General features: G+C 38.7%; 5 protein-coding genes and 1 long non-coding RNA gene across 15 annotated transcripts; all 6 read left to right on the top strand.

Moving 5' to 3' along the window:
• The first annotated feature begins 464 nt into the window (after positions 1–464).
• LOC306967377 (uncharacterized protein) lies at positions 465–23741 on the top strand. 3 transcript variants are annotated; one of them, XM_079562383.1, is made up of 4 exons: positions 465–553; positions 22607–22906; positions 22978–23262; positions 23537–23741. In XM_079562383.1, exons 1-4 carry the CDS (start codon positions 499–501, stop codon positions 23653–23655), a joined length of 759 nt encoding a protein of 252 aa, XP_079418509.1. In that variant the 5' UTR covers positions 465–498; the 3' UTR covers positions 23656–23741. The 3 variants fall into 3 exon arrangements, with proteins under 3 accessions (XP_079418509.1, XP_079418508.1, XP_079418507.1); XM_079562382.1 differs by lacking the exon at positions 465–553 and adding an exon at positions 14316–14441; XM_079562381.1 differs by lacking the exon at positions 465–553 and adding an exon at positions 20877–20984.
• Positions 690–1993, top strand: LOC306966710 (uncharacterized protein; the record flags this gene model as incomplete). The annotated part of the gene is made up of 4 exons (XM_079561523.1): positions 690–732; positions 987–1283; positions 1693–1722; positions 1836–1993. 4 exons carry the CDS (start codon positions 690–692, stop codon positions 1952–1954), a joined length of 489 nt encoding a protein of 162 aa, XP_079417649.1. The 3' UTR covers positions 1955–1993.
• LOC306967375 (uncharacterized protein) lies at positions 2546–5068 on the top strand. 2 transcript variants are annotated; one of them, XM_079562373.1, is made up of 4 exons: positions 2546–2653; positions 3693–3986; positions 4050–4367; positions 4481–5068. In XM_079562373.1, exons 1-4 carry the CDS (start codon positions 2599–2601, stop codon positions 4597–4599), a joined length of 786 nt encoding a protein of 261 aa, XP_079418499.1. In that variant the 5' UTR covers positions 2546–2598; the 3' UTR covers positions 4600–5068. The 2 variants fall into 2 exon arrangements, with proteins under 2 accessions (XP_079418499.1, XP_079418500.1); XM_079562374.1 differs by having other exon boundaries at positions 4050–4309.
• On the top strand, positions 5392–16613 carry LOC306967376 (uncharacterized protein). 7 transcript variants are annotated; one of them, XR_013793184.1, is made up of 6 exons: positions 11874–11993; positions 12428–12724; positions 12790–13062; positions 13152–13181; positions 13293–13479; positions 16562–16613. XR_013793184.1 is itself a non-coding variant. In XM_079562379.1 (5 exons), the coding sequence occupies exons 2-5, from the start codon at positions 9512–9514 to the stop codon at positions 13409–13411; spliced, it is 639 nt and encodes a 212-aa protein (XP_079418505.1). In that variant the 5' UTR covers positions 5392–5487; positions 9434–9511; the 3' UTR covers positions 13412–13849. The 7 variants fall into 7 exon arrangements, 6 of the variants coding, with proteins under 6 accessions (XP_079418505.1, XP_079418502.1, XP_079418501.1 ...); XM_079562379.1 differs by lacking the exons at positions 11874–11993; positions 12428–12724; positions 16562–16613 and adding exons at positions 5392–5487; positions 9434–9728 and having other exon boundaries at positions 13293–13849; XM_079562376.1 differs by lacking the exons at positions 11874–11993; positions 16562–16613 and adding an exon at positions 5426–5487 and having other exon boundaries at positions 13293–13849.
• On the top strand, positions 6464–7631 carry LOC306966711 (uncharacterized protein; the record flags this gene model as incomplete). Its single annotated transcript, XM_079561524.1, has 5 exons — positions 6464–6476; positions 6640–6930; positions 6986–7258; positions 7347–7376; positions 7489–7631. 5 exons carry the CDS (start codon positions 6464–6466, stop codon positions 7605–7607), a joined length of 726 nt encoding a protein of 241 aa, XP_079417650.1. The 3' UTR covers positions 7608–7631.
• Positions 17984–18736, top strand: LOC306967379. The gene is made up of 3 exons (XR_013793185.1): positions 17984–18037; positions 18283–18582; positions 18654–18736. It is a non-coding gene; the product is annotated as an uncharacterized lncRNA (long non-coding RNA).
• Positions 23742–27757: the final 4016 nt, after the last annotated feature.

Below are 27757 nucleotides of genomic sequence, written 5' to 3' on the forward strand. Positions count from 1 at the left end.
TTAAACTGTTCAAGTCTAATGCTTTGAACTGCAACATGTTTACTCTAACAAATAAACTGTTCAACATTCCCCATATTTCTGTGTTACCTGTATCTTTATTGGTTTGGCATCTGTTGTAATTTATTCAAGCTTTTAAACTCATTCATTACATTATATAAGCACATTTACTTTGTTTATATAGTTGATGATAAACTGAAACATTAACACTTCTCTTATGTTTCTCCTTCACGTCTCTGTTCTTCTTCAGTGTTTAATTGGAACAGATTTTGTCTATAAAGTTATTATATGAACTCAGTAAGTTAATATATAAAGTCTGATCAGATCTTATCAGAAGAAAACAGTTTTGCTGAAGCAGGACGATGTGGTCAGAGATGTTTAACTGAGTGGTTAGTTCCTCTTCTTCCTCAAGACGCTTGTGTCAGACGTCCTCCCTCTCTTCACACGAATATATGTGAGAGTTTGCCTTCAGGTTTACGTTAGTTTTACAGACACAGTAAAATGGCAGTGTCCGTGTGTTTCATCCTGGGACTTCTACTGTGGACCAGAGCTGGAGGTAAGACTAATGTTATAATGATTTAGTACATATTATTTAAGGGGGCACATGTTTCGGTCAATATCAGATTCTACTAATGTCTCTTTCTCAGATGACAGTTTCCAGTGTTCATGTAGTGACTGATTTTGTTTTAGAAATGTTAGAATCTACAACAGTATTAGTGAATCTGCAGGTTCACGGTACAAGTTTTACCTGCTCTCTTTACTAACACTGCTGGACAAAAGTAAATGAAGGACCTTCATCACAACAATTACCACAGCATTAACTAAACATTCTTTTGTAATTTGAAAAAGATAAAACGTCCTCAAAACAGCTTCAGAAAAAGTAATGTGACAGAAACACATTTATACTGTTGTTTCGTTTGATTAAAGCAACTTGTAACTGGTTGAAAACTGTATCGGAATGAGATCAATTTTAATTATTGTCTTTTCAGGTTACAGTTCACAACCACGATTCACACAGACCAACACAGATCTACAGCTGACGGTGACAGAGGGGGTTCAAATAGGAAGAGATTTATTTTTTTGGAAATTTAACAACAGCAAAAATATAATAAGACTAAATGGAGACAAAGTAAATCGCTTTCACTACCAAAACAGAGTGGAGTTTTTTAACCAGAATCTATCTTTGATACTTAAAAATGTCCAGCTGAGTGACAGTGGGATCTACACGGCTGCAGTCTCTCGAGAAACAGATGTAATTCTCTCCACACATGACGTCAGAGTTCAAGGTGAGTTCAAACACATAATAGATTTACATAAATATTAATTAACTGTTAAATGTTCAGCCCCAGTGTCTCCAGTGCTGCTGAGCGTGGACTCTGTGTCCAACAGTCCAGAGTCCTGTAACTTCACTGTGAGCTGCAGGGCTGAACTCTCCCCCTCCATCAGCCGCTGTGACAGACACACCTGTGAGGAGACAAGCCCCGCCCCCTCTGACCCCGCCCCCTCTCTGCACCTTTACCTGTCCGACATGTCAATCATCTGTAACCATAGCAACCACGTCAGCTGGAAAAGCGACACCAAAGACAAACAACAAGTGTGTCCATTTGGTAATGAGTTTATTCTGATGTTTGACTTTGTTTTACATTTTTTTAATTGATGCTGAAGAACCGAACAGTGACTTTTGTTTCTCCACAGGGGCTGAAGAAGTGTGCACCCAAGAGACAGGTGAGACTAAGGACATTTATTAGTTTAAACTCAATAAAACAGTTTTACTTTGTGCTTTAACCTCTGTGTGTTGAAGCTCCTCAGTTCCTCCATGTTTTCCTGCTCTGTTGTAGAGTCTGAGAGGAGCTGGTGTTTGGTGAAGACTGTGGTGTTCTCTGTGGGGCTGCTGCTCATGGTGTCCTCCGTCATCACTGTCCATGTGCTGGACTGGACCAGGAAGAAGAACAACTGAACTACTGCAGTGACACGGGTTCACCACAGGGGGGCAGTAACAAATGTCCACCTCCTCTCTCTGCTCTACTTCCTCTTTCAGGTTAAATATTCTCATCTGGAAGATTTATTCACTTTCTTGTTGCTCACACTGTTTTCAGATGTTTGTGCCGATGGAAGATCCTGCTGTAAATCCTGTATTAAGAATATGTTTCTACTTCTCTTGTAATAATTAGTTTGTACAACCCTGTTACCTGTATTTTTTTTTTGGTTTGGCATCTATTGTAATTTATTCAAGCTTTTAAACTCATAAATTACATTATATAAGCACATTTACTTTGTTCATAAAGTTGAGGATAAACTCACTGAAACATTAACACTGCTCGTATGTTTCTCTTTCACGTCTCTGTTCTTCTTCCTTGTTTAATTGGAACATATTTTGTCTATAAAGTAATTATATGAGCTCAGTAAGTTAAAATATAAAGTCTGATAAGAAATTATTAGAAGAAAACAGTTTTGCTGCAGCAGGACGTGGTCAGAGGTGTTTAACAGAGTGGTTAGTTCCTCTTCTTCCTCAAGACGCTTGTGTCAGACGTCCTCCCTCTTCACACGAATATATGTGAGAGTTTATCTCCAGGTTTAGGTTAGTTTTACAGACACAGTAAAATGACTAAGTCTGTGTGTTTCATCCTGGGACTTCTGCTGTGGACCAGAGCTGGAGGTAAGACTAATGTTATAATGATTTAGTGCATATTATTTAAAGAGATAAAGATCATTATCAGATTCTACAGATGTACCTTCTTTGGACGACAGTATCCATTATTCAAATAGTGACTAACTTTATTTTGTCGCTTTATTCATAACGACGTAAATGAATGACCTTAACCACAACTAATATCACAGACATGAACTAAACTGTCTTTTGTTTGGTGAAAAAACAAAGCATTGAAAAGAGGAAAAAGTCATGTGATTGAAACTTGAATGAATTATATTTTAGTTTTTTATCTGGACCATTAAAAATACACAAAATGCAAACAACCTGCTACAAGTGACGCAGTTATGAGCCGAATACCAAAATGTGCAGCTCAATAAAACGTCATTTACATTTACAATTTAAGACAAATAAAACAGTAAAGACTAATCCCACCCCCTTTTATGTCCTTTTCACTCAGTATCTGTTCCTGTGACTTATGAGGATTCTTTAATCGCTTGAGCACAAACCTCTACATCCAAGTTCTCAGAGATCCGTCATGTGAATAAATGACAGCTGAAGTCTGAAGGATTATATATTTTCATCAGATACAGACACAGATGTAGAGAATATCCTTTCTTTATAAAGATCCTTAAACTGTCTGATATTTGGACGTCACTTAAGGTCATTTACTCCATTATTTAGAAACACAGACGGACACATTTAACTTGTATTTTCTCTCTCTTTCAGAAAACACATTTAGATTTTTTGAAAGGCAGTTACTAATTTTTGGTTTTGTACATTATTTGAGCAGTTTTAAAAACAATCATATCCTGAAGTTTTTTAATTTTTGCTTTAATAAACAATGGATTGTGTCTCGATAACCAGTTTTTCAAGGATGAATAATGGTTGTAAAGTGGTTTTATAATTATTACCCCAAATTTCAGCAGATTAGAATAAGGTGAAAGCTTAAACTTATCTAACACTTGTCTGTACTTTTTTATTTATGTATTAAATACTGTATTTTTTGGGCAGAATAATAATGTTGAGATCAATTACATTTTTTCAGGTTCCAGTTCACAGACAACGTTTATCCAGACCAACACAGATCTACTGCTGACTGTGACAGAGGAGGTTCAAATAGGATATTTTTTTTACTGGAAATTTGGCAAAATCAATATAATCATATTAAATGGACAAAATACCGAGGAAAATATAAATTACAAAGACAGAGTCGATTTTTTTCCACAAAATCTTTCATTGATTCTGAAAAATGTCCAGCTGAGTGACAGTGGGATCTACACGGCTGAGACATTTCGAGGAGAAGATGTAATTCTCTCCACACATGACGTCAGAGTTGAAGGTGAGTTCAAACAAACGACCACATAATAGATTTACATAAATATTAATTATGTTACATCTTCAGCCCCAGTGTCTCCAGTGCTGCTGAGCGTGGACTCTGTCTCCTTCAGTCCAGAGTCCTGTAACTTCACTGTGAGCTGCACGACTGAACTCTCCCCCTCCATCAGCCGCTCCTTCACCTGTGACAGACACACCTGTGAGGAGGCAAGCCCCGCCCCCTCTGACCCCACCCCCTCCCTGCACCTTTACCTGTCCGACATGTCAATCATCTGTAACCATAGCAACCACGTCAGCTGGAGAAACGACACCAAAGACAAACAACAAGTGTGTCCATTTGGTAATGAGTTTATTACCAAAGAAGACGTGTGCACCCAAGAGCCAGGTGAGACTAAGGACATTTATTAGTTTAAACTCAATAAAACTGTATTACTTTGTGCTTTAACCTCTGTGTGTTGAAGCTCCTCAGTTCCTCCATGTTTTCCTGCTCTGTTGTAGAGTCTGAGAGGAGCTGGTGTTTGGTGAAGACTGTGGTGTTCTCTGTGGGGCTGCTGCTCATGGTGTCCTCCGTCATCACTGTCCATGTGCTGGACTGGACCAGGAAGAAGAACAACTGAACTACTGCAGTGACACGGGTTCACCACAGGGGGGCAGTAACATCTCTCTGCTCTACTTCCTCTTTCAGGTTAAATATTCTCATCTGGAACATTTTTTCACTTTCTTGTTGCTCACACTGTTTTCAGATGTTTGTGCTGATGAAGAACCTGCTTTAAATCCTGTATTAAGAACATGTTTCTACTTCTCTTGTAATAATTAGTTTGTAAATCCTCAAATCAGACGGTTCATTAACTATATCCATCCAAACAAACCACACAATTGTGACATAATATGAATTTGTGTTATTGAAACAGTAAAGCAGTCGTGCAGTAGCGGTATATGCACAGTGGCACAGTGGTTAGCTGTGCTTCCTGCTTGAGCTTATACGTCTGTGGTTTCCCTTTGGTTTTTGGACACTGTTCAGACGTGAGTTTAGACTTTAATGTTTCATATTGTCATTAAACATAATGGACTGTTAGAAACAGATCTGCTGTGCATTAAACTGTTCATTTTGTGTTTATATTTTCTTCATGGAAGAGTCAAGTTCTTAAAAAATATATTTACTTGTGTCGACCTGGATCAAAGATAGATTCAGATATGTTTCATTGGAAACATTTTTCTATCTATAACATTTGAATTGTGTGTACTCAGTAAGCTGAAATACAAAGACTGATCAGATATTATTAGAAGAAGGTTTTGCTGCAGCAGGAAGAATGTGGTCAGAGGTGTTTAGTACAGTGTTAGCCCCTCTTCCACATCGACACGCTTGTGTCAGACGTCCTCCCACTGTTCACACTTATGTATGTGTGTGAGTTTATCTCCAGGTTTAGGTTAGTTTTACAGACACAGTAAAATGGCTGAGTCTGTGTGTTTCATCCTGGGACTTCTGCTGTGGACCAGAGCTGGAGGTAAGACTAATGTTATAATGATTTAGTGCATATTATTTAAAGAGATAAAGATTATTATCAGATTCTACAGATATTCCTTCCTTAGACGACAGTATCCATTATTCAAATAGTGACTAACTTTATTTTGCTCAAAATGTTATTATCCACAAGATTAAATGATGTGTTCAAGAGAATCTGCAGGTTTCGACTCATTTCCAAAACTGCAGGACAATAGAGTGAAAAGATTCACAGCGACGTAAATGAAGGACCTTTACCTCAACTAATATCACAGACATGAACTAAACTGTCTTTTGTTTGGTGAAAAAACAAAGCATTGAAAAGAGGAAAAAGTCACGTGATTGAAACTTGATTGAATGATATTTTAGTTTTTTATCTGGACCATTAAAAAAAAATGTCACAAAATGCAAACAGCCTGTTACAAGTGAGGCAGTTATGAGCCGAATACCAAAATGTGCAGCTCAATAAAACGTCATTTACATTTACAATTTAAGACAAATAAAACAGTAAAGACTAATCCCACCCCCTATATGTCCTTTTCACTCAGTATCTGTTCCTGTTACTTATGAGGATTCTTTAATCGCTTGAGCACAAACCTCTACATCCAAGTTCTCAGAGATCCGTCATGTGAATAAATGACAGCTGAAGTCTGAAGGATTAGATATTTCTATCAGATACAGACACAGATGTAGAGAATATCCTTTCTTTATAAAGATCATTAAACTGTCTGATATTTGGACGTCACTTAAGGTCATTTACTCCATTATTTAGAAACACAGACGGACACATTTAACTTGTATTTTCTCTCTTTCAGAAAACACATTTAGATTTTTTGAAAGGCAGTTACTAATTTTTGGTTTTGTACATTATTTGAGCAGTTTTATAAACGATCATATCCTGAAGTTTCTGAATTTTTGCTTTAATAAACAATGGATTGTGTCTCGATAACCAGTGTTGTAAATTGTTCTTTTCTTCAAGGATGAATAATGGTTGTAAAGTGGTTTTATAATTATTACCCCAAATTTCATCACAGTAGAATAAGGTGAAAGCTTAAAATTATCTGACACTTATCTGTACTTTTTTAAATGTATTTATTAAATACTGTATTTTGGGGGAACAATGATGTTGAGATCAATTTTGATTTTACTTTTTCAGGTTCCCGTTCAGAGACATTTATCCAGACCAACACAGATCTACTGCTGACGGTGACAGAGGGGGTTCAAATAGGAGATGTATTTAACTGGAAATTTAATAAAAAGAACATAATCCAGTTAATTGGGCAAAACCCCAAGAAAAATAAAAATTACAAAGACAGAGTAGATTTTTTTCCACAAAATCTTTCTTTGATTCTGAAAAATGTCCAGCTGAGCGACAGTGGCATCTACACGGCTGAGACGTTTCGAGAAGATGATAAAATTCTCTCCACACATGACGTCACAGTTCAAGGTGAGTCCAAACACATAATAGATTTACATAAATATTAATTATGTTACATCTTCAGCCCCAGTGTCTCCAGTGCTGCTGAGCGTGGACTCTGTCTCCTTCAGTCCAGAGTCCTGTAACTTCACTGTGAGCTGCAGGGCTGAACTCTCCCCCTCCATGAGCCGCTCCTTCACCTGTGACAGACACACCTGTGAGGAGGCAAGCCCCGCCCCCTCTGACCCCGCCCCCTCCCTGCACCTTTACCTCTCAGACATGTCAATCATCTGTAACCATAGCAACCACGTCAGCTGGAGAAACGACACCAAAGACAAACGACAAGTGTGTCCATTTGGTAATGAGTTTATTCTGATGTTTGACTTTGTTTTACATTTGTTTAATTGATGCTGAAGAACCGAACAGTGACTTTTGTTTCTCCACAGGGGCTGAAGAAGTGTGCACCCAAGAGACAGGTGAGACTAAGGACATTTATTAGTTTAAACTCAATAAAACTGTTTTACTTTGTGCTTTAACCTCTGTGTGTTGAAGCTCCTCAGTTCCTCCATGTTTCCTGCTCTGTTGTAGAGTCTGAGAGGAGCTGGTGTTTGGTGAAGACTGTGGTGTTCTCTGTGGGGCTGCTGCTCATGGTGTCCTCCGTCATCACTGTCCATGTGCTGGACTGGACCAGGAAGAAGAACAACTGAACTACTGCAGTGACACGGGTTCACCACAAGGGGGCATCGATCTGCACTGCTTCCTCTTTCATGTTAAATTATCTCAGTGGGATCTGCAGTGTTTATAAACCAATAAAACCATAGTTGTTTGGCTGATAAGGCAGTGAGCAGGTTGTTTTTATGATAACATGATGATTCCATTATGTGAAAATGTTTATGATTCAACTATATCCAACTGCTTCCCATAATCCTACAATTAACTATGTACATTTTGTCATCTCACTGGCAACTATTTGGACATATCTAACAATAAAAGTTTTAGATGTGAAAAAGGCACTGAAGAGTTCAATTGTAAATATCTTTATTGTCTTTTCCGAGTCTGCTTTTTTTTTTTTTTTTAGAACTAAACAGTCATGTGGCCTTTAGTGTTTTGAGTTTTCAGTCAAAATAACACATTTTCTTTGTTTATGAATAACACATTTTTGTGTCGAAATACACCATCTTTTTAAAGGATGTTTAACCCAGACAGAACCGCTCAGGAGGAAAGTTAGTTTGTAGAGACATTCAGCAAACAGTTGGCTGTTACTCTTTCTATTGTCTCCACAGGCCGGCCTTATAACTTTGCTGGGAGTGGATCACCAAACTTTAGGACGTCTCCCAAATGTATCACCAGCCGCCTCTGTGCATGTACAGGTGCTCGTCATATAATTAGAACATCATGAAGAAGTGCATTTACTTCTGTTATTCAACTTAAACTGAGAAACTAATATATGATTTAGACTCATCACATGCAAAGTGACATGTCAAGCCTTTATGTGTTATAATGTTGATGATTGTGGCTTACAGTCCATTTTCAAAATATTCTAATTTCATGACATTTTTAATTTGGGGATTTTACAAACCGCGACATATCTCACTTTGCTTCTAATGAGTCTATAGTTAGTTAGTTTCACAGTTTAAGTTGAATAACAGAAGTAAATTCACTTTTTCCATGATATTCTAATTATATGATGAGCACCTGTACATATAAGGCAGACTATTCATAAACACATTCACAAACTCCCATGACTATTATGTAACATTATGGTGAACAATCTTTTGTAAAAATAAACTAAAGTGATCGATCAACACTGCTCGTACGTTTCTCTTCATTCCCTTTTCTGATGCCACTTCATGTGTTAATCCATAAACCTGTGTCAAACATATTGTCTTTAAAGGTTCTTTTAGAAAGACACGAGGTATAACAAAGAGCTTTAGTTCAAATACCTTTTGACGGAAAAAGAACCTTTAAAACCAATTTACAAACAAGAAATGAATGAAAGAAAATCCGATATTCTTCCATTTCTTGAGGACTTTGATGTAACATGTTTTCAAGTTCACAACACTGACACCAAAGTGAAGAAGAACGAGGTCATCAGTGTTCAGCTTATCTTCTTCCTCAAGACACTCGTGCAAAACTTCCTCCCACTTTTTCACACTATTATATTTGAGAGTTGACCTCAGGGTTTAGCTGTTGCTGATCTGCAGTTTTACAGACGCAGAAGTGAAGGTTTTAAAGTACGTTCAATAAAATGTCCGTGTGTTTCATCCTGGGACTTCTGCTGTGGACCAGAGCTGGAGGTAGGACTATGTTATAATGATTTAATGCATATTGTTTCAATAAAAAGTGCTTTAATTGCTTGATATCAGATTCTACCTTTCTTAGATGATAGTATCCAATGTTCATGTTGTGTCATGTTTTGCTAAGAAATGTTGCAATCCACAATTTCTGTAAGCAAATCTGCAAGTTAAAGATAGCCCCATTTCCAACACTGCATGACTGTAATGTTTAGATACATTTTTATTTTATTTTCCAGGTTCCAGTTCACGACCAACATTCATCCAGACCAACAGAGATCTGCTTCTGACGGTGCCAGAGGAGGTTCAAATGGGAGATGTATTTAACTGGAAATTTAATAAAAAAATATATAATCCAGTTAATTGGGCAAAACCCCAAGAAAGATAAAAATTACAAAGACAGAGTAGATTTTTTTCCACAAAATTTTTCTTTGATTCTGAAAAATGTCCAGCTGAGCGACAGTGGGATCTACATGGCTGAGATGTTTGGAGGAGAAGATGAAATTCTCTCCACATATGACGTCAGAGTTGAAGGTGAGTTCAAACAAACGACCACATAATAGATTGACATAAATATTAATTATGTTACATCTTCAGCCCCAGTGTCTCCAGTGCTGCTGAGCGTGGACTCTGTGTCCAACAGTCCAGAGTCCTGTAGCTTCACTGTGAGCTGCAGGGCTGAACTCTCCCCCTCCATCAGCCGCTCCTTCACCTGTGATAGACACACCTGTGAGGAGGCAAGCCCCGCCCCCTCTGACCGCGGCCCCTCCCTGCACCTTTACCTGTCCGACGTGTCAATCATCTGTAACCATAGTAACCACGTCAGCTGGAAAAACGACACCAAAGACAAACGACAAGTGTGTCCATTTGGTAATGAGTTTATTCTAATGTTTGACTTTGTTTTACATTAATTGATGCTGAAGAACTGAACAGTGACTCCTTGTTTCTCCACAGGGGCTGAAGAAAAAGGTGAGACTAAGGACATGTATTAGTTTAAACTCAATAAAACAGTTTTACTTTGTGCTTTAACCTCTGTGTGTTGAAGCTCCTCAGTTCCTCCATGTTTTCCTGCTCTGTTGTAGAGTCTGAGAGGAGCTGGTGTTTGGTGAAGACTGTGGTGTTCTCTGTGGGGCTGCTGCTCATGGTGTCCTCCGTCATCACTGTCCATGTGCTGGACTGGACCAGGAAGAAGAACAACTGAACTGCTGCAGTGACACGGGTTCACCACAGGGGGGCAGTAACATATGTCCACCTCCTCTGTGCTGTACTTCCTCTTTCAGGTTAAATGTATTTTCATCTGGAACATTTTTTCACTTTCTTGTTGCTCACTAACCTGGCTAACGCCATGCTGCTGTGTGCGCTCGAATTATTTCGAACTGCACAACAGCCTGGGGACCAAGGCCCAAATTTTCCGGTGGATTTGGGAACCAATCACAGAGCGAGGAGGGACGGCAAGACGATGACGCACGGAAGCTTGTAGTTTATTTATGGATAAAAAAAAAAAAAAGTTTATTTACGGATCCAACATGACAGCTGCAGACACGATGGTATTTTTCGATCAAGCTTTAGACCGTGTTCTAAATAGTTTATCTCAAAAGTTTGCAGCGGGTACGTCATACGTCATCTCATGCGATGATACGATTGGCTATGGCTACGTGCAGACGCAAGATAGACTTTTTTTTTTTTCCGTATCGCCCAATAAACGAGTATGGACGATCGTAAACCACACCTCTCCTACGATAAAATGCATTGGTGGTCCCCAGACTAAATATCACTTGTGATTTTAGTCTGGTGTTAGCCAGGCTAGTTGCTCACACTGTTTTCAGATGTTTGTGCCGATGAAGAACCTGCTTTAAATCTTGTATTAAGAACATGTTTCTACTTCTCTTGTAATAATTAGTTTGTACAATCCTCAAGTCAGACGGTTCATTAACTATATTCATCAAAACAAACCACACAATTGTGACATAATATGAATTTGTGTTATTGAAACAGTAAAGTAGTCGTGCAGTAGCGGTATATGCACAGTGGCACAGTGGTTAGTTGTGCTTCCTGCTTGAGCGTTTACGTCTGTGGTTTCCCTTTGGTTTTTGGACACTGTTCAGACGTACGTTTAGACTTTAATGTTTCATATTGTCATTAAACATAATGGACTGTTAGAAACAGATCTGCTGTGCATTAAACTGTTCAAGTCTACTGCTTTGAACTGTAACTTGTTTACTCTAACAAATAAACTGTTCAACAGTCACCATATTACTGTGTTACCTGTATCTTTATTGGTTTGGCATCTGTTGTAATTTATTCAAGCTTTTAAACTCATACATTACATTATATAAGCACATTTACTTTGTTCATAAAGTTGATGATAAACTCACTGAAACACTAACACTGCTCTTGCGTTTCTCTTCATTTTCTAATTTGACGTCTCTTCTGTTATTGATATATTTACTTGTGTCGACCTGGATCAAAGTCAGACATTCTGTTCTTCTTTAGTGTTTAATTGTTAATTTTTTTTTGTTTATAGCGTTATAATTATATGCACTGAGTAAGCTGAAATACAAAAACTGATCAGATCTTATCAGAAGAAAACACTTTTGCTGAAGCAGGACGTGGTCAGAGATGTTTAACTGAGTGGTTAGTTCCTCTTCTTCCTCGAGAAGCTTGTGTCAGACGTCCTCCCTCTTCACACGAATATATGTGAGAGTTTATCTCCAGGTTTAGGTTAGTTTTACAGACACAGTAAAATGACTAAGTCCATGTGTTTCATCCTGGGACTTCTGCTGTGGACCAGAGCTGGAGGTAAGACTAATGTTATAATGATTTAGTGCATATTATTTAAGGGGGCACATGTTTCGGTCAATATCAGATTCTACTAATGTCTCTTTCTCAGATGACAGTTTCCAGTGTTCATGTAGTGACTGATTTTGTTTTAAAAATGTTAGAATCTACAACAGTATTAGTGAATCTGCAGGTTAACGGTACAAGTTTTACCTGCTCTCTTTACTAACACTGCTGGACTAAAGTAAATGAAGGACCTTCATCACAACAATTACCACAGCCATGAACTAAACATTCTTTTGTAATTTGTAAAAGAACAAAAGTCCTCAAAACAGCTTCAGAAAAAGTAATGCGACAGAAACACATTTATACTGTTGTTTCCTTTGATTAAATCACCTTGTAACTGGTTGAAAACTGTATCGGAATGAGATCAATTTTAATTTTTGTCTTTTCAGGTTCCAGTTCACAACCACGATTCATACAGACCAACACAGATCTACTGCTGACGGTGACAGAGGAGGTTCAAATAGGAAGAGATATATTTCATTGGAAATTTAACAACAGCAAAAATATAATAAGACTAAATGAAGACAAAGTAAATCGCTTTGACTACCAAAACAGAGTGGAGTTTTTTAAACAGAATCTATCTTTGATACTTAAAAATGTCCAACTGAGTGACAGTGGGATCTACACGGCTCTAGTCTCTCGAAGAACAGAAGAAATAATCTCCTCATATGACGTCAGAGTTGAAGGTGAGTTCAAACAAACGACCACATAATATATTTACATAAATATTAATTAACTGTTAAATGTTCAGCCCCAGTGTCTCCAGTGCTGCTGAGCGTGGACTCTGTCTCCTTCAGTCCAGAGTCCTGTAACTTCACTGTGAGCTGCAGGGCTGAACTCTCCCCCTCCATCAGCCGCTCCTTCACCTGTGACAGACACACCTGTGAGGAGACAAGCCCCGCCCCCTCTGACCCCGCCCCCTCTCTGCACCTTTACCTGTCCGACATGTCAATCATCTGTAACCATAGCAACCACGTCAGCTGGAGAAACGACACCAAAGACAAACAACAAGTGTGTCCATTTGGTAATGAGTTTATTCTGATGTTTGACTTTGTTTTACATTTGTTTAATTGATGCTGAAGAACTGAACAGTGACTCCTTGTTTCTCCACAGGGGCTGAAGAAGTGTGCACCCAAGAGACAGGTGAGACTAAGGACATTTATTAGTTTAAACTCAATAAAACAGTTTTACTTTGTGCTTTAACCTCTGTGTTGAAGCTCCTCAGTTCCTCCATGTTTTCCTGCTCTGTTGTAGAGTCTGAGAGGAGCTGGTGTTTGGTGAAGACTGTGGTGTTCTCTGTGGGGCTGCTGCTCATGGTGTCCTCCGTCATCACTGTCCATGTGCTGGACTGGACCAGGAAGAAGAACAACTGAACTGCTGCAGTGACACGGGTTCACCACAGGGGGGCAGTAACATCTCTCTGCTCTACTTCCTCTTTCAGGTTAAATATTCTCATCTGGAACATTTTTTCACTTTCTTGTTGCTCACACTGTTTTCAGATGTTTGTGCTGATGAAGAACCTGCTTTAAATCCTGTATTAAGAACATGTTTCTACTTCTCTTGTAATAATTAGTTTGTAAATCCTCAAATCAGACGGTTCATTAACTATATCCATCCAAACACAACACACAATTGTGACATAATATGAATTTGTGTTATTGAAACAGTAAAGTAGTCGTGCAGTAGCAGTATATGCACAGTGGCACAGTGGTTAGCTGTGCTTCCTGCTTGAGCTTATACGTCTGTGGTTTCCCTTTGGTTTTTGGACACTGTTCAGACGTGAGTTTAGACTTTAATGTTTCATATTGTCATTAAACATAATGGACCGTTAGAAACAGATCTGCTGTGCATTAAACTGTTCAAGTCTAATGCTTTGAACTGCAACATATTTACTCTCACAAATAAACTGTTCAACATTCACCATATTTCTGTGTTACCTGTATCTTTATTGGTTTGGCATCTGTTGTCATTTATTCAAGCTTTTAAACTCATTCATTACATTATATAAGCACATTTACTTTGTTCATAAAATTGATGATAAACTCACTGAAACATTAACACTGCTCTTATGTTTCTCTTTCAAATCTCTGTTCTTCTTCATTGTTTAATTGGAACATATTTTGTCTATAAAGTCATTATATGAGCTCAGTAAGTTAACATATAAAGTCTGATCAGATCTTATCAGAAGAAACAGTTTTGCTGAAGCAGGACGTGGTCAGAGATGTTTAACAGAGTGGTTAGTTCCTCTTCTTCCTCGAGAAGCTTGTGTCAGACGTCCTCCCACTCTTCTCACAAATATATTTAAGAGTTTGTTTCCAGGTTTAGGTCAGTTTTACAGACACAGTAAAATGACTAAGTCTGTGTGTTTCATCCTGGGACTTCTGCTGTGGACCAGAGCTGGAGGTAAGACTAATGTTATAATGATTTACTGCATATTATTTAAAGAGATAAAGATTATTATCAGATTCTACAGATGTTCCTTCCTTAGACGACAGGATCCATTATTCAAATAGTGACTAACTTTATTTTGCTCAAAATGTTATTATCCACAAGATTGAATGATGTGTTCAAGAGAATCTGCAGGTTTCGACTCATTTCCAAAACTGCAGGACAATAGAGTGAAAAGATTCACAGCGACGTAAATGAAGGACCTTTACCTCAACTAATATCACAGACATGAACTAAACTGTCTTTTGTTTGGTGAAAAAACAAAGCATTGAAAAGAGGAAAAAGTCACGTGATTGAAACTTGAATGAATTATATTTTAGTTTTTTATCTGGACCATTAAAAATACACAAAATGCAAACAGCCTGCTACAAGTGAGGCAGTTATGAGCCGAACACCAAAATGTTCAGCTCAATAAAACTTCATTTACATTTACAATTTAAGACAAATAAAACAGTAAAGACTAACCTCACCCCCTGTTATGTCCTTTTCACTCAGTATCTGTTCCTTTTACGTATTAATAAATGACAGCTGAAGTCTGAAGGATTATATATTTTCATCAGACACAGACACAGATGTAGAGAATATCCTTTCTTTATGAAGATCCTTAAACTGTCTGATATTTGGACGTCACTTAAGGTCATTTACTCCATTATTTAGAAACACAGACGGACACATTTAACTTGTATTTTCTCTCTCTTTCAGAAAACACATTTAGATTTTTTGAAAGGCAGTTACTAATTTTTGGTTTTGTACATTATTTGAGCAGTTTGAAAAACGATCAAATCCTGAAGTTTTTGAATTTTTGCTTTAATAAACAATGGATTGTGTCTCGATAACCAGTGTTGTAAATTGTTCTTTTCTTCAAGGATGAATAATGGTTGTAAAGTGGTTTTATAATTATTACCCCAAATTTCATCAGAGTAGAATAAGGTGAAAGCTTAAACTTATCTGACACTTATTTGTACTTTTTTATTTATTTATTAAATACTGTATTTTTGGGCAGAATAATAATGTTGAGATCAATTACATTTTTTCAGGTTCCCGTTCACAGACAACATTTATCCAGACCAACACAGATCTACAGCTGACTGTGACAGAGGGGGTTCAAATAGGAGATTTATTGTACTGGAAATTTGGCAAAATCAATATAATTATATTGAATGGACAAAAAACCAACGAAAATATAAATTACAAAGACAGAGTCGATTTTTTTCCACAAAATCTTTCTTTGATTCTGAAAAATGTCCAGCTGAGTGACAGTGGGATCTACACGGCTGAGACGTTTCGAGAAGAAGATGTAATTCTCTTCACATTTGATATCAGAGTTCAAGGTGAGTTCAAACACATTATAGATTTACATAAATATTAATTGTATAACTGTTAAATCTTCAGCCCCAGTGTCTCCAGTGCTGCTGAGCGTGGACTCTGTCTCCTTCAGTCCAGAGTCCTGTAACTTCACTGTGAGCTGCAGGGCTGAACTCTCCCCCTCCATCAGCCGCTCCTTCACCTGTGACAGACACACCTGTGAGGAGGCAAGCCCCGCCCCCTCTGACCCCGCCCCCTCTGTGCACCTTTACCTCTCAGACATGTCAATCATCTGTAACCATAGCAACCACGTCAGCTGGAGAAACGACACCAAAGACAAACGACAAGTGTGTCCATTTGGTAATGAGTTTATTCTAATGTTTGACTTTGTTTTACATTAATTGATGCTGAAGAACTGAACAGTGACTCCTTGTTTCTCCACAGGGGCTGAAGACGTGTGCACCCAAGAGACAGGTGAGACGAAAGGACATTTATTAGTTTAAACTCAACATAAAACAGTATTACTTTGTGCTTTAACCTCTGTGTGTTGAAGCTCCTCAGTTCCTCCATGTTTCCTGCTCTGTTGTAGAGTCTGAGAGGAGCTGGTGTTTGGTGAAGACTGTGGTGTTCTCTGTGGGGCTGCTGCTCATGGTGTCCTCCGTCATCACTGTCCATGTGCTGGACTGGACCAGGAAGAAGAACAACTGAACTACTGCAGTGACACGGGTTCACCACAGGGGGGCATCGATCTGCTCTACTTCCTCTTTCAGGTTAAATTATCTCAGTGGGATCTACAGTGTTTAAAAACCATATAGTTGTTTTGCTGATCAGGCAGTGACCAGGTTGTTTTTATGATAGCCTGATGATTCCATTATGTGAGAAGGTTTATGATTCAACTATATCCAACTGCTTCCCATAATCCTAAAATCAACTATATAAATGTATTTGGACGCATCTTAAACGAAAAAGCCACTAAAGAATTCAATTGTAAATATCTTTGTTGTGTTTTACGTGTCCATTATTCAGAACTAAACAGTCATGTGGCCTTTAATGTTTTGAGTTTTCAGTCAAAATAACACATTTTCTTTGTTTATGAATAACACATTTTTGTGTCGAAATACACCATCTTTTTAAAGGATGTTTAACCCAGACAGAACCGCTCAGGAGGAAAGTTAGTTTGTAGAGAGATTCAGCAAACAGTTGGCTGTTACTCTTTCTATTGTCTCCACAGGTCGGCCTTGTAACTTTGCTGGGAGTGGATCACCAAACTTTAGGACGTCTCCCAAATGTATCACCAGCCGCCTCTGTGCATGTACAGGTGCTCGTCATGTAATGAGAATATCATGAAGAAGTGCATTTACTTCTGTTATTCAACTTAAACTGAGAAACTAATATATGATTTAGACTCATTACATGCAAAGTGACATGTCAAGCCTTTATGTGTTTTAATGTTGATGATTGTGGCTTACAGTCCATTTTCAAAAGATTCTAATTTCATGACATTTTTCATTTGGGGATTTTACAAACCGCGACATATCTCACTTTGCTTCTAATGAGTCTATAGTTAGTTAGTTTCACAGTTTAAGTTGAATAACAGAAGTAAATTCACTTTTTCCATGATATTCTAATTATATGATGAGCACCTGTACATATAAGGCAGAATATTCATAAACACATTCACAAACTCCCATGACTATTATGTAACATTATGGTGAACAATCTTTTGTAAAAATAAACTAAAGTGATCGATCAACACTGCTCGTACGTTTCTCTTCATTCCCTTTTCTGATGCCTCTTCATGTGTTAATCCATAAACCTGTGTCAAACATATTGGCTTTAAAGGTTCTTTTAGAAAGACATGAGGTATAACAAAGAGCTTTAGTTCAAATACCTTTCGACGGAAAAAAGAACCTTAAAAAAACAATTTGTAAACAAGAAATGAATGAAAGAAAATCCGATATTCTTCCATTTCTTGACGACTTTGATGTAACATGTTTTCAAGTTCACAACAATGACACCAAAGTGAAGAAGATCGAGGTCATCAGTGTTCAGCTTATCTTCTTCCTCAAGACACTCGTGCAAAACTTCCTCCCACTGTTCACACTATTATATTTGAGAGTTGACCTCAGGGTTTAGTTGTTGCTGATCTGCAGTTTTACAGACGCAGAAGTGAAGGTTTTAAAGTACGTTCAATAACATGTCCGTGTGTTTCATCCTGGGACTTCTGCTGTGGACCAGAGCTGGAGGTAGGACTAATGTTATAATGATTTAATGCATATTGTTTCAATATAAAGTGCTTTAATTGCTTGATATCAGATTCTACCTTTCTTAGATGATAGTATCCAATGTTCATGTTGTGTCATGTAACTTTGTTTTGCTAAGAAATGTTGAAATCCACAATTTATGTCAGCAAATCTGCAAGTTAAAGATAGCCCCATTTCCAACACTGCATGACTGTAATGTTTAGATACATTTTTATTTTATTTTCCAGGTTCCAGTTCACGACCAACATTCATCCAGACCAACAGAGATCTGCTGCTGACGGTGACAGAGGAGGTTCCAATAGGACGAGACATATTTTATTAGAGATTTAATCATGCAACAGATATAGTACAAACAAATAGATACAAAACCTCGATATATGATCATTACAAAGGCCGAGTGGAGTTTTTCCCTCAAAATCTATCTCTGATCCTTAAAAATGTCCAGCTGAGCGACAGTGGGATCTACACAGTTGTTGCGTCTCGAGACTTTGATGAAATTCTCTCCACACACGACGTCCGAGTTCGAGGTGAGTCCAAACACATGACCACACGTAACACATTTACATTAATATTCATTGTTTAACTGTTACATCTTCAGCCCCAGCGTCTCCCTCCACACCTGGACCCGCCCCCTCTGACCCTGCCCCCTCTGACCCCGCCCCCTCCGACCCCGCCCCCTCTCTGCAGCTCAGTCCTAACCACAGCAGCCAGGTCAGCCCGACTGAAGACACGAAGAACTGTCGAGAGATCTGTGAGGAGTTCCCTAAAGAAGGTAAAGTGATGCTGATCCTGGAACAGTTTTCATTTCCTCGACTAAAATATTTCCTCATATTTAGTTGTTCATGAGTCTCAAACTATGACCGAAAACGCTGTCAATTTTTACTAGTTTTCTGAAATGTAGAAGGCCCTTTCTTATAATTCCTCCAGTTTGACACTTTTCTTCATACTTGTTTAAGCCGTCATGTTTTAATCCTAAACACCCAGTTCTCTGATTGGTTAATCCGCCTGTCAGTCCCACTGTTTGGAACTCCAGACGAACCACTGCCTCTGTGTGTTGAAGCTCCTCAGTTCCTCCATGTTTTCCTGCTCTGTTGTAGAGTCTGAGAGGAGCTGGTGTTTGGTGAAGACTGTGGTGTTCTCTGTGGGGCTGCTGCTCATGGTGTCCTCCGTCATCACTGTCCATGTGCTGGACTGGACCAGGAAGAAGAACAACTGAACTACTGCAGTGACACAGGTTCACCACAGGGGGGCAGTAATATATGTCCACCTCCTCTCTCTGCTGTACTTCCTCTTCAGTGGTTGGACTTCATCATTCCTGACTCATTTGCATAAATTTGACTAATTTGCTCTTGGAGGATATTTAGCCAGGGGGTGTACTCACTTATTCCATGCTGTCCTGTGAATGTTTACATGTTATGACCAATAAAAACATGATCAAATATAAATGTTTGGGTGGTATTAGTTCAAGCAGACACTGTTTAATCATTCTTATGATTTTAATAAAGATCAGACCACATTTTATGACCAATTTAGGCAGAAATGTGAGAAATTCAGTTTTCCTCCCACTGTACCTTCCTTTTTCTTTTTACTTGCCTTCTTTTGTAATTTCTTTAAGCTTTTCAACTCACGGATTACATTGTATAAGGACATTTTCTTTCTTTGTGAACTTGATGATAAACTCACTGAAACACTAACACTGCTCTTACATTTCTCTTCATTTTCTAATTTGACGTCTCTTCTGTTATTGATATATTTACTTGTGTCGACCTGGATCAAAGTCAGACATTCTCTTTTCTTTAGTCTTTAATTGATTGACTGCGGAATTCTTCCGCAGTCAATTATTGGTTTTCATGTTCTTTATTATTATTCCTCTTCCATCTTTTTCCTGATTTTCTCCAGCTTTCAGCACCTTCATGCTTTGTGCAATTTATGCAAGTTATGCATCAAAATGTTCCGCATGTTGAGGAGAAGGGTGCTATTACTTTTGGGACTTCTGCAACTTACAGTTTTTCCGCAATCGGCCAAAATGTCGGAGATTTTTCCCATTGACTTATAATGGGGCTGCCGCAAATCCATGCTTTTCTGCACTTTTTTCTGCATTTTCTGCAATTTCTGCACTTTGTGCATGTTCAGCTTCTGCAACTTGTGGGTTTTGAGAAAAAATTGGCCTTCTGCAGTTTTCCAGTTTTTTTATACGGGAGTTTGAAATTTTTGCATTGGTGAGTATGTGGGAATCCAGCCAATGGGGAGACTCCAGGACTTTCAGCCATTTGTGCTTCTGCCAATCAAGCACTGAGGCCATTTCAACAGTTTGACCAGTTTATGGAATATAAAAGTTTATGCAATATTAACAATTTATGCCATTTAGGATTTATGAATTTTAAAGAGTTTATGCAATTTACAAAATTTATGCAAATTATCCCATTCATGCATTTTACCACTTTATGCAGTTTATACAGTTTATGCAACATGACATTTTATGCATTTTAACACTTTATGCAAATACGATTATGCAAATTAAGCAATTTATGCAATTTGAACAGTTTATGCAATTTCTGCATTCGCTTCCCGCAATTCCGCAGTCAATCGCAATGGCGCAGCCATTGCATTTCTAGTTGGCAACATTTTTCTGTCTACAATGTTATAATTTTTAGCTGAGCTGCAAAGTCTGATCAGATCAAAGATTGTGGAAAAAGATCAGATCTTATGAGAGGTTTTGTTGAGACAGGAAGATGTGGTCAGAGGTGTTTAGCAGAATGCTAGCCCCTCTTTCTCATCAAGACGCTTGTGTCAGATTTCCTCCCACTGTTCACACAAATATATGTAAGAGTTCATCTCCAGGTTAGTTTGGGTTAGTTTTACAGACACAGTAAAATGGCTGAGTATGTGTGTTACATCCTGGCACTTCTGCTGTGGACCAGAGCTGGAGGTAAGACTAATGTAATAATGATTTAGTGCATATTATTTAAAAAGGTCAAAGTGCTTTGATAGAAAACAGATTCTACAAAGCCAATGTTCATGCAGTGACTAACTTTGTTTTGCAAAGAAATGTAATAATTATTAGGTATATTTTAGAGGGTCCTTTATATTTTCCCACATTTTAACTTTTTTATGGAGATGTGAGGCATGTGTGATCATTTCAAACACTTCAAAGACATTAGCAGTTTGATTTGTTTTGGAGAATGATCTTTTCAAATAAGTTTATGTGGCTTAACTGTGTGAATAAACAAGTTTGACAATGAAATTGTTCTTGGCTTTTACGCATTAATCAGAATTAATAAAAAAAAAATCCCGGCCTAAGAAATGTTATAATCCACAATATAAAATAATGTATTTAAGTGAATGTGCAGGTTTCGACTCATTTCCTACATTGCAGGACAATAGAATGAAAAGATTCACAGCGACGTAAATGAAGGACATTTACCAAAACTAATATCACAGACATCCGGTAAAAAAGTGTCCAAAACTGGAAAAGGTGTTCTTAAGTTTAGTTTGAATCAAATTGTGGCGGGTTTGATTTTAGGCTTTTTCACCTGTATTTGCTCCCTCTTGGTGACGTCATCAGGAGACATGGAATCGACTTTCACAGTTATGCTGATGATACACAGTTGTACATCTACATGGCTCCTGATGACAACAGGCCAATGGAGGCACTTTTTAACTGCATTTTAGATCAAATTCTTCCTCCAGTTTAACCAGGACTTTTATTCCACACATTAAGAACATCACAAAGATAGGTTTTTGCCATCTAAATGGTACTACTGGACTACTGTAATGCCCTGCTTTCTGGTCTTCCCAAAAAGAGGATCTCAGGTTTACAACTTTTACAAAATTCAGCAGCTCGTGTCCTGACGAAGACCAGGAGGCTGGACCACATTACACCGGCTTTAGGATCGCTGCATTGGCTCCCCGTGTGTTTCAGGATCGATTTTAAAGTTATTTTAATGTTTTTTAAATGTCTTAAAGGTCTTGGTCCTTCTTATCTTTCAAAACTGCTTTTACCTCAGGCAGTCTCCTAGTTATTCCTAAAGTCAGCAAAAAGACTCACTAAGAGGCTTCTTTAAATAGAGAATGAATTTTTCTTTTCTTGCCTCTGGAACCACCTGAGGAGGAGCTCAGGGCTGCAGAGAACGTTCATGTTTTTAAGAGCAGCTCAAGACCCATCTTTTTAGCCTAGCTTTTTACTAACAATTCTATTTATTGTTTCAGTATTATTATCACTTAGTTCTGTTCTTTTATTTTCCACTTTATCCTCATCTGATCAGATTTTGAATAAAGTGCTGACGGTGCAGACTCTGATGGTGCTTTATCGTCCAGTTCATCTGGACTCAGCCCCATGTCATTATTTTAGCCCATGCTTTTAATCTGTGGTTGTCCGATGAGTGAGGGGAGGGGGGTGCGTGTGTTCATTGTCATTGTTGGGGTGATTTTAATCTGTAAAGCACTTTGTGTCGCATTTTTTATATAATGCGCTTTGTTAATAAGATTTGATTTGAAATACTGAATCAGAATGATGATGTTGAGATCATTTTTTTTCTTTTTTTTTTTTAGGTTCCAGTTCACGGCCAACATTTATAGAGACGAACAGAGATCTACTGCTGACTGTGACAGAGGGGGTTCAAATAGGAAGAGATATGTTTCTTTGGATGTTTAATAACAGCAATAATATAATAAGACTAAATAGAGGCCAAGTATATCACGTTGATGACTACTACAAAAGAGTGGAGTTCTTTAAACATAATCTGTCTCTGATACTTAAAAATGTCCAGCTGAGTGACAGTGGGATCTACACGGCTGTGATTGTTGGAAGTAAAGATGTAATTCTCTCCACATATGACGTCAGAGTTCAAGGTGAGTCCAAACACATCACCACACACATAACATTTACATAAATATTAATTGTATAACTGTTAAATCTTAAGCCCCAGTGTCTCCAGTGCTGCTGAGCGCGGACTCTGTCTCCTTCAGTCCAGAGTCCTGTAGCTTCACTGTGAGCTGCAGGGCTGAACTCTCCCCCTCCATCAGCCGCTCCTTCACCTGTGACAGACACGCCTGTGAGGAGGCAAGCCCCGCCCCCTCTGACCCCGCCCCCTCTCTGCATCTCAGTCGGACCGATGTGCCAATCGCCTCTAACCACAGCAGCCAGGTCAGCCCGACTCAAGACAAGAAGAACTGTCGAGAGATCTGTGAGGAGTTCCCTAAAGAAGGTAAAGTGATGCTGATACTGACACTGTCAATTTGTATCAGTTTTCTGAAATGTAGAAGGCCCTTTCTTATTATTCCTCAAGTTTTACACTTTTCTTCATACTTGTTTAAGCCGTCATGTTTGTTTTAATCCTAGTGATACAATTCTCTGATTGGTTAATCCGCCTGTCAGTCCCACTGTTTGGAACTCTGGGCCTGAGACTTGAGACCAGATGAACCACTGCCTCTGTGTGTTGAAGCTCCTCAGTTCCTCCATGTTTTCCTGCTCTGTTGTAGAGTCTGAGAGGAGCTGGTGTTTGGTGAAGACTGTGGTGTTCTCTGTGGGGCTGCTGCTCATGGTGTCCTCCGTCATCACTGTCCATGTGCTGGACTGGACCAGGAAGAAGAACAACTGAACTACTGCAGTGACACGGGTTCACCACAGGGGGGCAGTAACATCTCTCTGCTGTACTTCCTCTTTTAGGTTAAATGTTGTCATTCTGATGTGGAAACTTTTTTTCCCTTCTGGTTTCTGTGCTGATGAGGAAGGGAGCACCTGTCAGTGTTTGTGTTTTATGAATAAAGTATTTCAAGAGACTGAAAATAGTCCCATATTCATTTACATTAGTGAGAAGGTCCATTATAGGACATTAACAATATTACTGAAGCACTAACTATCTGGACAGTGCACACTGGCAGAGTGGTCAGCTCTGCTACCTGGTATTTGGTCCCATAGACTTCCTGTTGGATTTCGGCTAAATACTTTTTGCCCCACAGTAAATAGATTTCTGAAGAGAGCTTTGTGACATGCACTCTGTTGTCCAAATTGAGCCGTTGAGCTGTTGCTTTAATGAAACCTTTTTATGGAAACACAGTATGTTGCGCTCATCAGTTAGTTAAAGGGATATTTCAGGATTTTTTGACATAGGGCCATTTCCTAGTTATCCAGAGTGTTGCTAGTACCTGGAGATATTGTTTTTTGTAATTCATGCAGTTCTTATATTTGAAGAGTTTCGTGGCGCTAGGCTAATGCAAGGCTAGTGCATTTCTATGGTATCAGCTAGTCTCCATTAAAAACAGTCTGACCCGCTCCACAGAGCACCTGAGGCAAATCACTTATAACACCAGACTAACCATATAAATGTCTGTGTCGATAGAATAATTTTTGGAATATAACTGACCTTGCATCACATGAATGATCGCATTTTGAGGGACTATTTTCTAGCAGATCACTCCGCCGCCGCGTAGTTTATACAACCACAAAGCTGATGCTGCTCAATTATAAGGTATTTTAAATGCAAAATGGTTAAAATTATTCTATGGACACAGACATTTATATGGTTAGTCTGGTGTTATAAGTGATTTGCCTCAGGTGCACTGTGGAGCGGGTCAGACTGTTTTTAATGCAGGCTAGCTGATACCATAGAAATGCGCTAGCCTTGCATTAGCCTAGCGCCACGAAACTCTTCAAATAAAGAACTGCATGAACTACAAAAAAAAAATATCTCCAGAAATCAGCAACACTCTGGATAACTAGGAAATGAGGCCCTATGTCAAAAATCCTGAAATATCCCTTTAAGCTCTGCATTTTCTGATTTCACCATTAGAGGGCGACATAAGCCATTTTCTTACACCACACCAACTTTATGAAGTTTTTTTTAATGCACATATTTTCTGCAGCAAACAACAAAGTAACAAAAGGTTAGGATGTTCATATTACAGTCTTTCAAACTGCTCCTGAATGTGTTTAAAGTATACACATGGATATGAATCCTGATCGTAAAACACACATCACAAATCTATCAACATTTACTGCTCAGAATAAAAACACACTTACTCTCTTTTTTACAAAATTGGCCAGCACTAACATATATTTTGCTCTATTGTATTTTATAGCTGCTTAAAGAAAATACAAAAATGCACAGACTTTTAGCATAGAATAAGACAGAAGAACCAGAGTTGAACCTTTATCGCTGTAATAAACAAAATTCTCCATGTTAAAATGTAACTAGGTTTTGAGTGTGGACCTCGGGGGCTTGTTGACTTGTGCGTACACGTCGTCCGGCCTCGGGGCTGAAGCAGGTCCAGTGTGAGGTCCCTCAAAACTGTAGGTCGGGTTTGGAGGATCAGCCACGGCTTCAGCGTCAGTCTGAGGAGGAACCTGCAGAAGAGCATTGTGTCAATGCAGCTCACAGTGAAATAAGGTTATAGGTTAGAGATCCTTACCGGGGAGACTTCATAACTTACGCTCATTGTGTTTGCGGTTTTATCTGTAAAACATGAGGAAATATGCACAGGAGTCACAATATGTCAAGTTTCACATTTGTCTTCATGGAGCTACAGAAACTGAAGATGCACTTACTCTTCTGTCGTCTTCGGTAAAGAAAAGCACCAACAGCAGCACCAAGGCCACACATGACCGCGAGAATCCCCAAAATCAGTGGTGTGAGAAAACGTGCTGATAATGCAAAAAAAAAAAAAAAGACATCGGTCGACAAGTTCATAACACTGACTCAAATAAATGGAGGCAGATGCAAAATGTAGAGCAGCTCTCCCTCCATCTTTGTTCTGGTACCGAGGCAAAACCAGCAACCAAGAACAAAGTCTAAACTTAAACTGACCTCAAGTTTGTGTCTTTTCCAACCTTACATTCTGACCACAAGAGCGTGAAGAGGCTTCTTAGAGACGAAAAGTCCTGAACTCAACAACCCAGGCCAGGTGACAACATTTGTAAAGATTGACAGCTACAATACATACATAATTCCTGGACAACTGAGAGCAAAGAGCCTTTTTTATTTTTAACTTACAGCAGGGGTCCTCAAACTAGCCCCTTCCTGTGCGGACTGCGGAGTTATGTTTTTTTTTTTTTTTAAACTAAACCAGTATACTCATATAAAAACATAAAAGATCAGGATATAAACAACACATTATAGCCATGTGGTAAACTGCTGCATTCTGTTGTGGGTCATAGATACAGATTGCGTCTCTGGAATCTCCCATATATGGTCATGTTTGAAAACAGTTAAGGGGGAAAACAATTTGGAGAAAAATCTAAACTTTCTGAAATGATTCAAAACCTAATTGAACAAATGCTGAATTCTAAATATAGTTTTCTACTAAATAAAAATACAAAGACATGGAGAGGAGGAAAGTGGTTCAACAGCCCATAAATACAAAAAAAAAGGAGAATGCTAACTTGATGCTACATGTTAGCATCGGGCTAATGCTAATGGTTAGCTAGCGCGAGCTTCAACTGCCGCTTTTTCACTTCTACTGAACAATCTGCTGTGAGAAAATATCCATATGGGCCCGATTTACACCTGACTTTATTTAAGTGTGATAAAGAACATATTCCACCAGAAAATGGCTTAAAAGAGTGAAAAACGCCCCCTTCTATGACGAGATGCCGTCTGTATCTATACAATTCTATGTTATAGCCAACACAGCCCGGCCCCCCATCACAGTCAGGAACGATAATGTGGCCCCCAGAGAAAAAAGTTTGAGGGCCCCTGACTTATACACTAACTATATGGTCCATAAAGTTAAAGAGTCCATACAGTGGTAGAGAGCTACAAAAGCTGAATATTACACTAGATTTAACGTTTTGCAGGTGAAGAAAAGGCTCCACTTTACCTTCTTTCTGACAGATTTCTCGACAGCTCTTCATGTCTTGGGTCCAGCTGACCTGGTTGCTGTGGTTACAGATGATTCTCTCATTGGTCAGACTGAGCTGCAGAGACGAGGTGAGGTCAGAGGGGGCGGGTCCAGGTGTGGGGGGACGGACCTCCTCACAGGTGCGTCTGTCCCAGGTGAAGGAGCGGCTGATGGAGGGGGAGAGTTCAGTCGTGCAGCTCACAGTGAAGTTACAGGAGTCTGAACTGTTTTTCACAGAGTTCACTCTCACTGACACTTTAGACGGTGGGGCTGAGGGTGTAATAAATGTATCCAAACATCAATATATTATAAATCTCTGATTAAAAAAAAACAGTTTGAACTCACCTTGCACTGTTACGTCATGTGTGGCATGTGTTACATCTTCACTTCCAGAGGCCACAGCCGTGTAGATCCCACTGTCTCTCAGCTGGACATTTTTCAAAATCAATGAATGATTTTGTTGAAAAAAATCCACTCTATTTGTGTAGTGATTGTGGATTTGGGGATCGGTTTGGCCAATAATTAGTCTTATTATATTAATGGTGCCATTAAATTTCCAATGAAATATATTTGCATCTTTTTGAACCTCCTCCTTCACAGTCAGCCTTAGAACTCCGTTGGTCTGTATGAATGTTGGCTGTGAAGGGGAACCTGAAAAACACAAAGAATTGACATCGATTCTGCTTCATCGTTTCATTGTTGATCTAAATATGTGGTCACTGAGGCAGACGGGGACAAACTGAGTGAGTGACGGCTTTGCAGTTTTTTTAGTTTTTACAATACTGCAAAGTGAAACGTTTTCTTTGAACATCTTAGTGCAGTAGAAAATGTATTGGTTTTATCGATGGACACAGAGACGAGCGA

Source organism: Gobius niger (genome assembly GCF_951799975.1).
Source record: "Gobius niger genome assembly, chromosome: 8".
In the NCBI taxonomy this organism is placed as follows: Eukaryota; Metazoa; Chordata; class Actinopteri; order Gobiiformes; family Gobiidae; genus Gobius; species Gobius niger.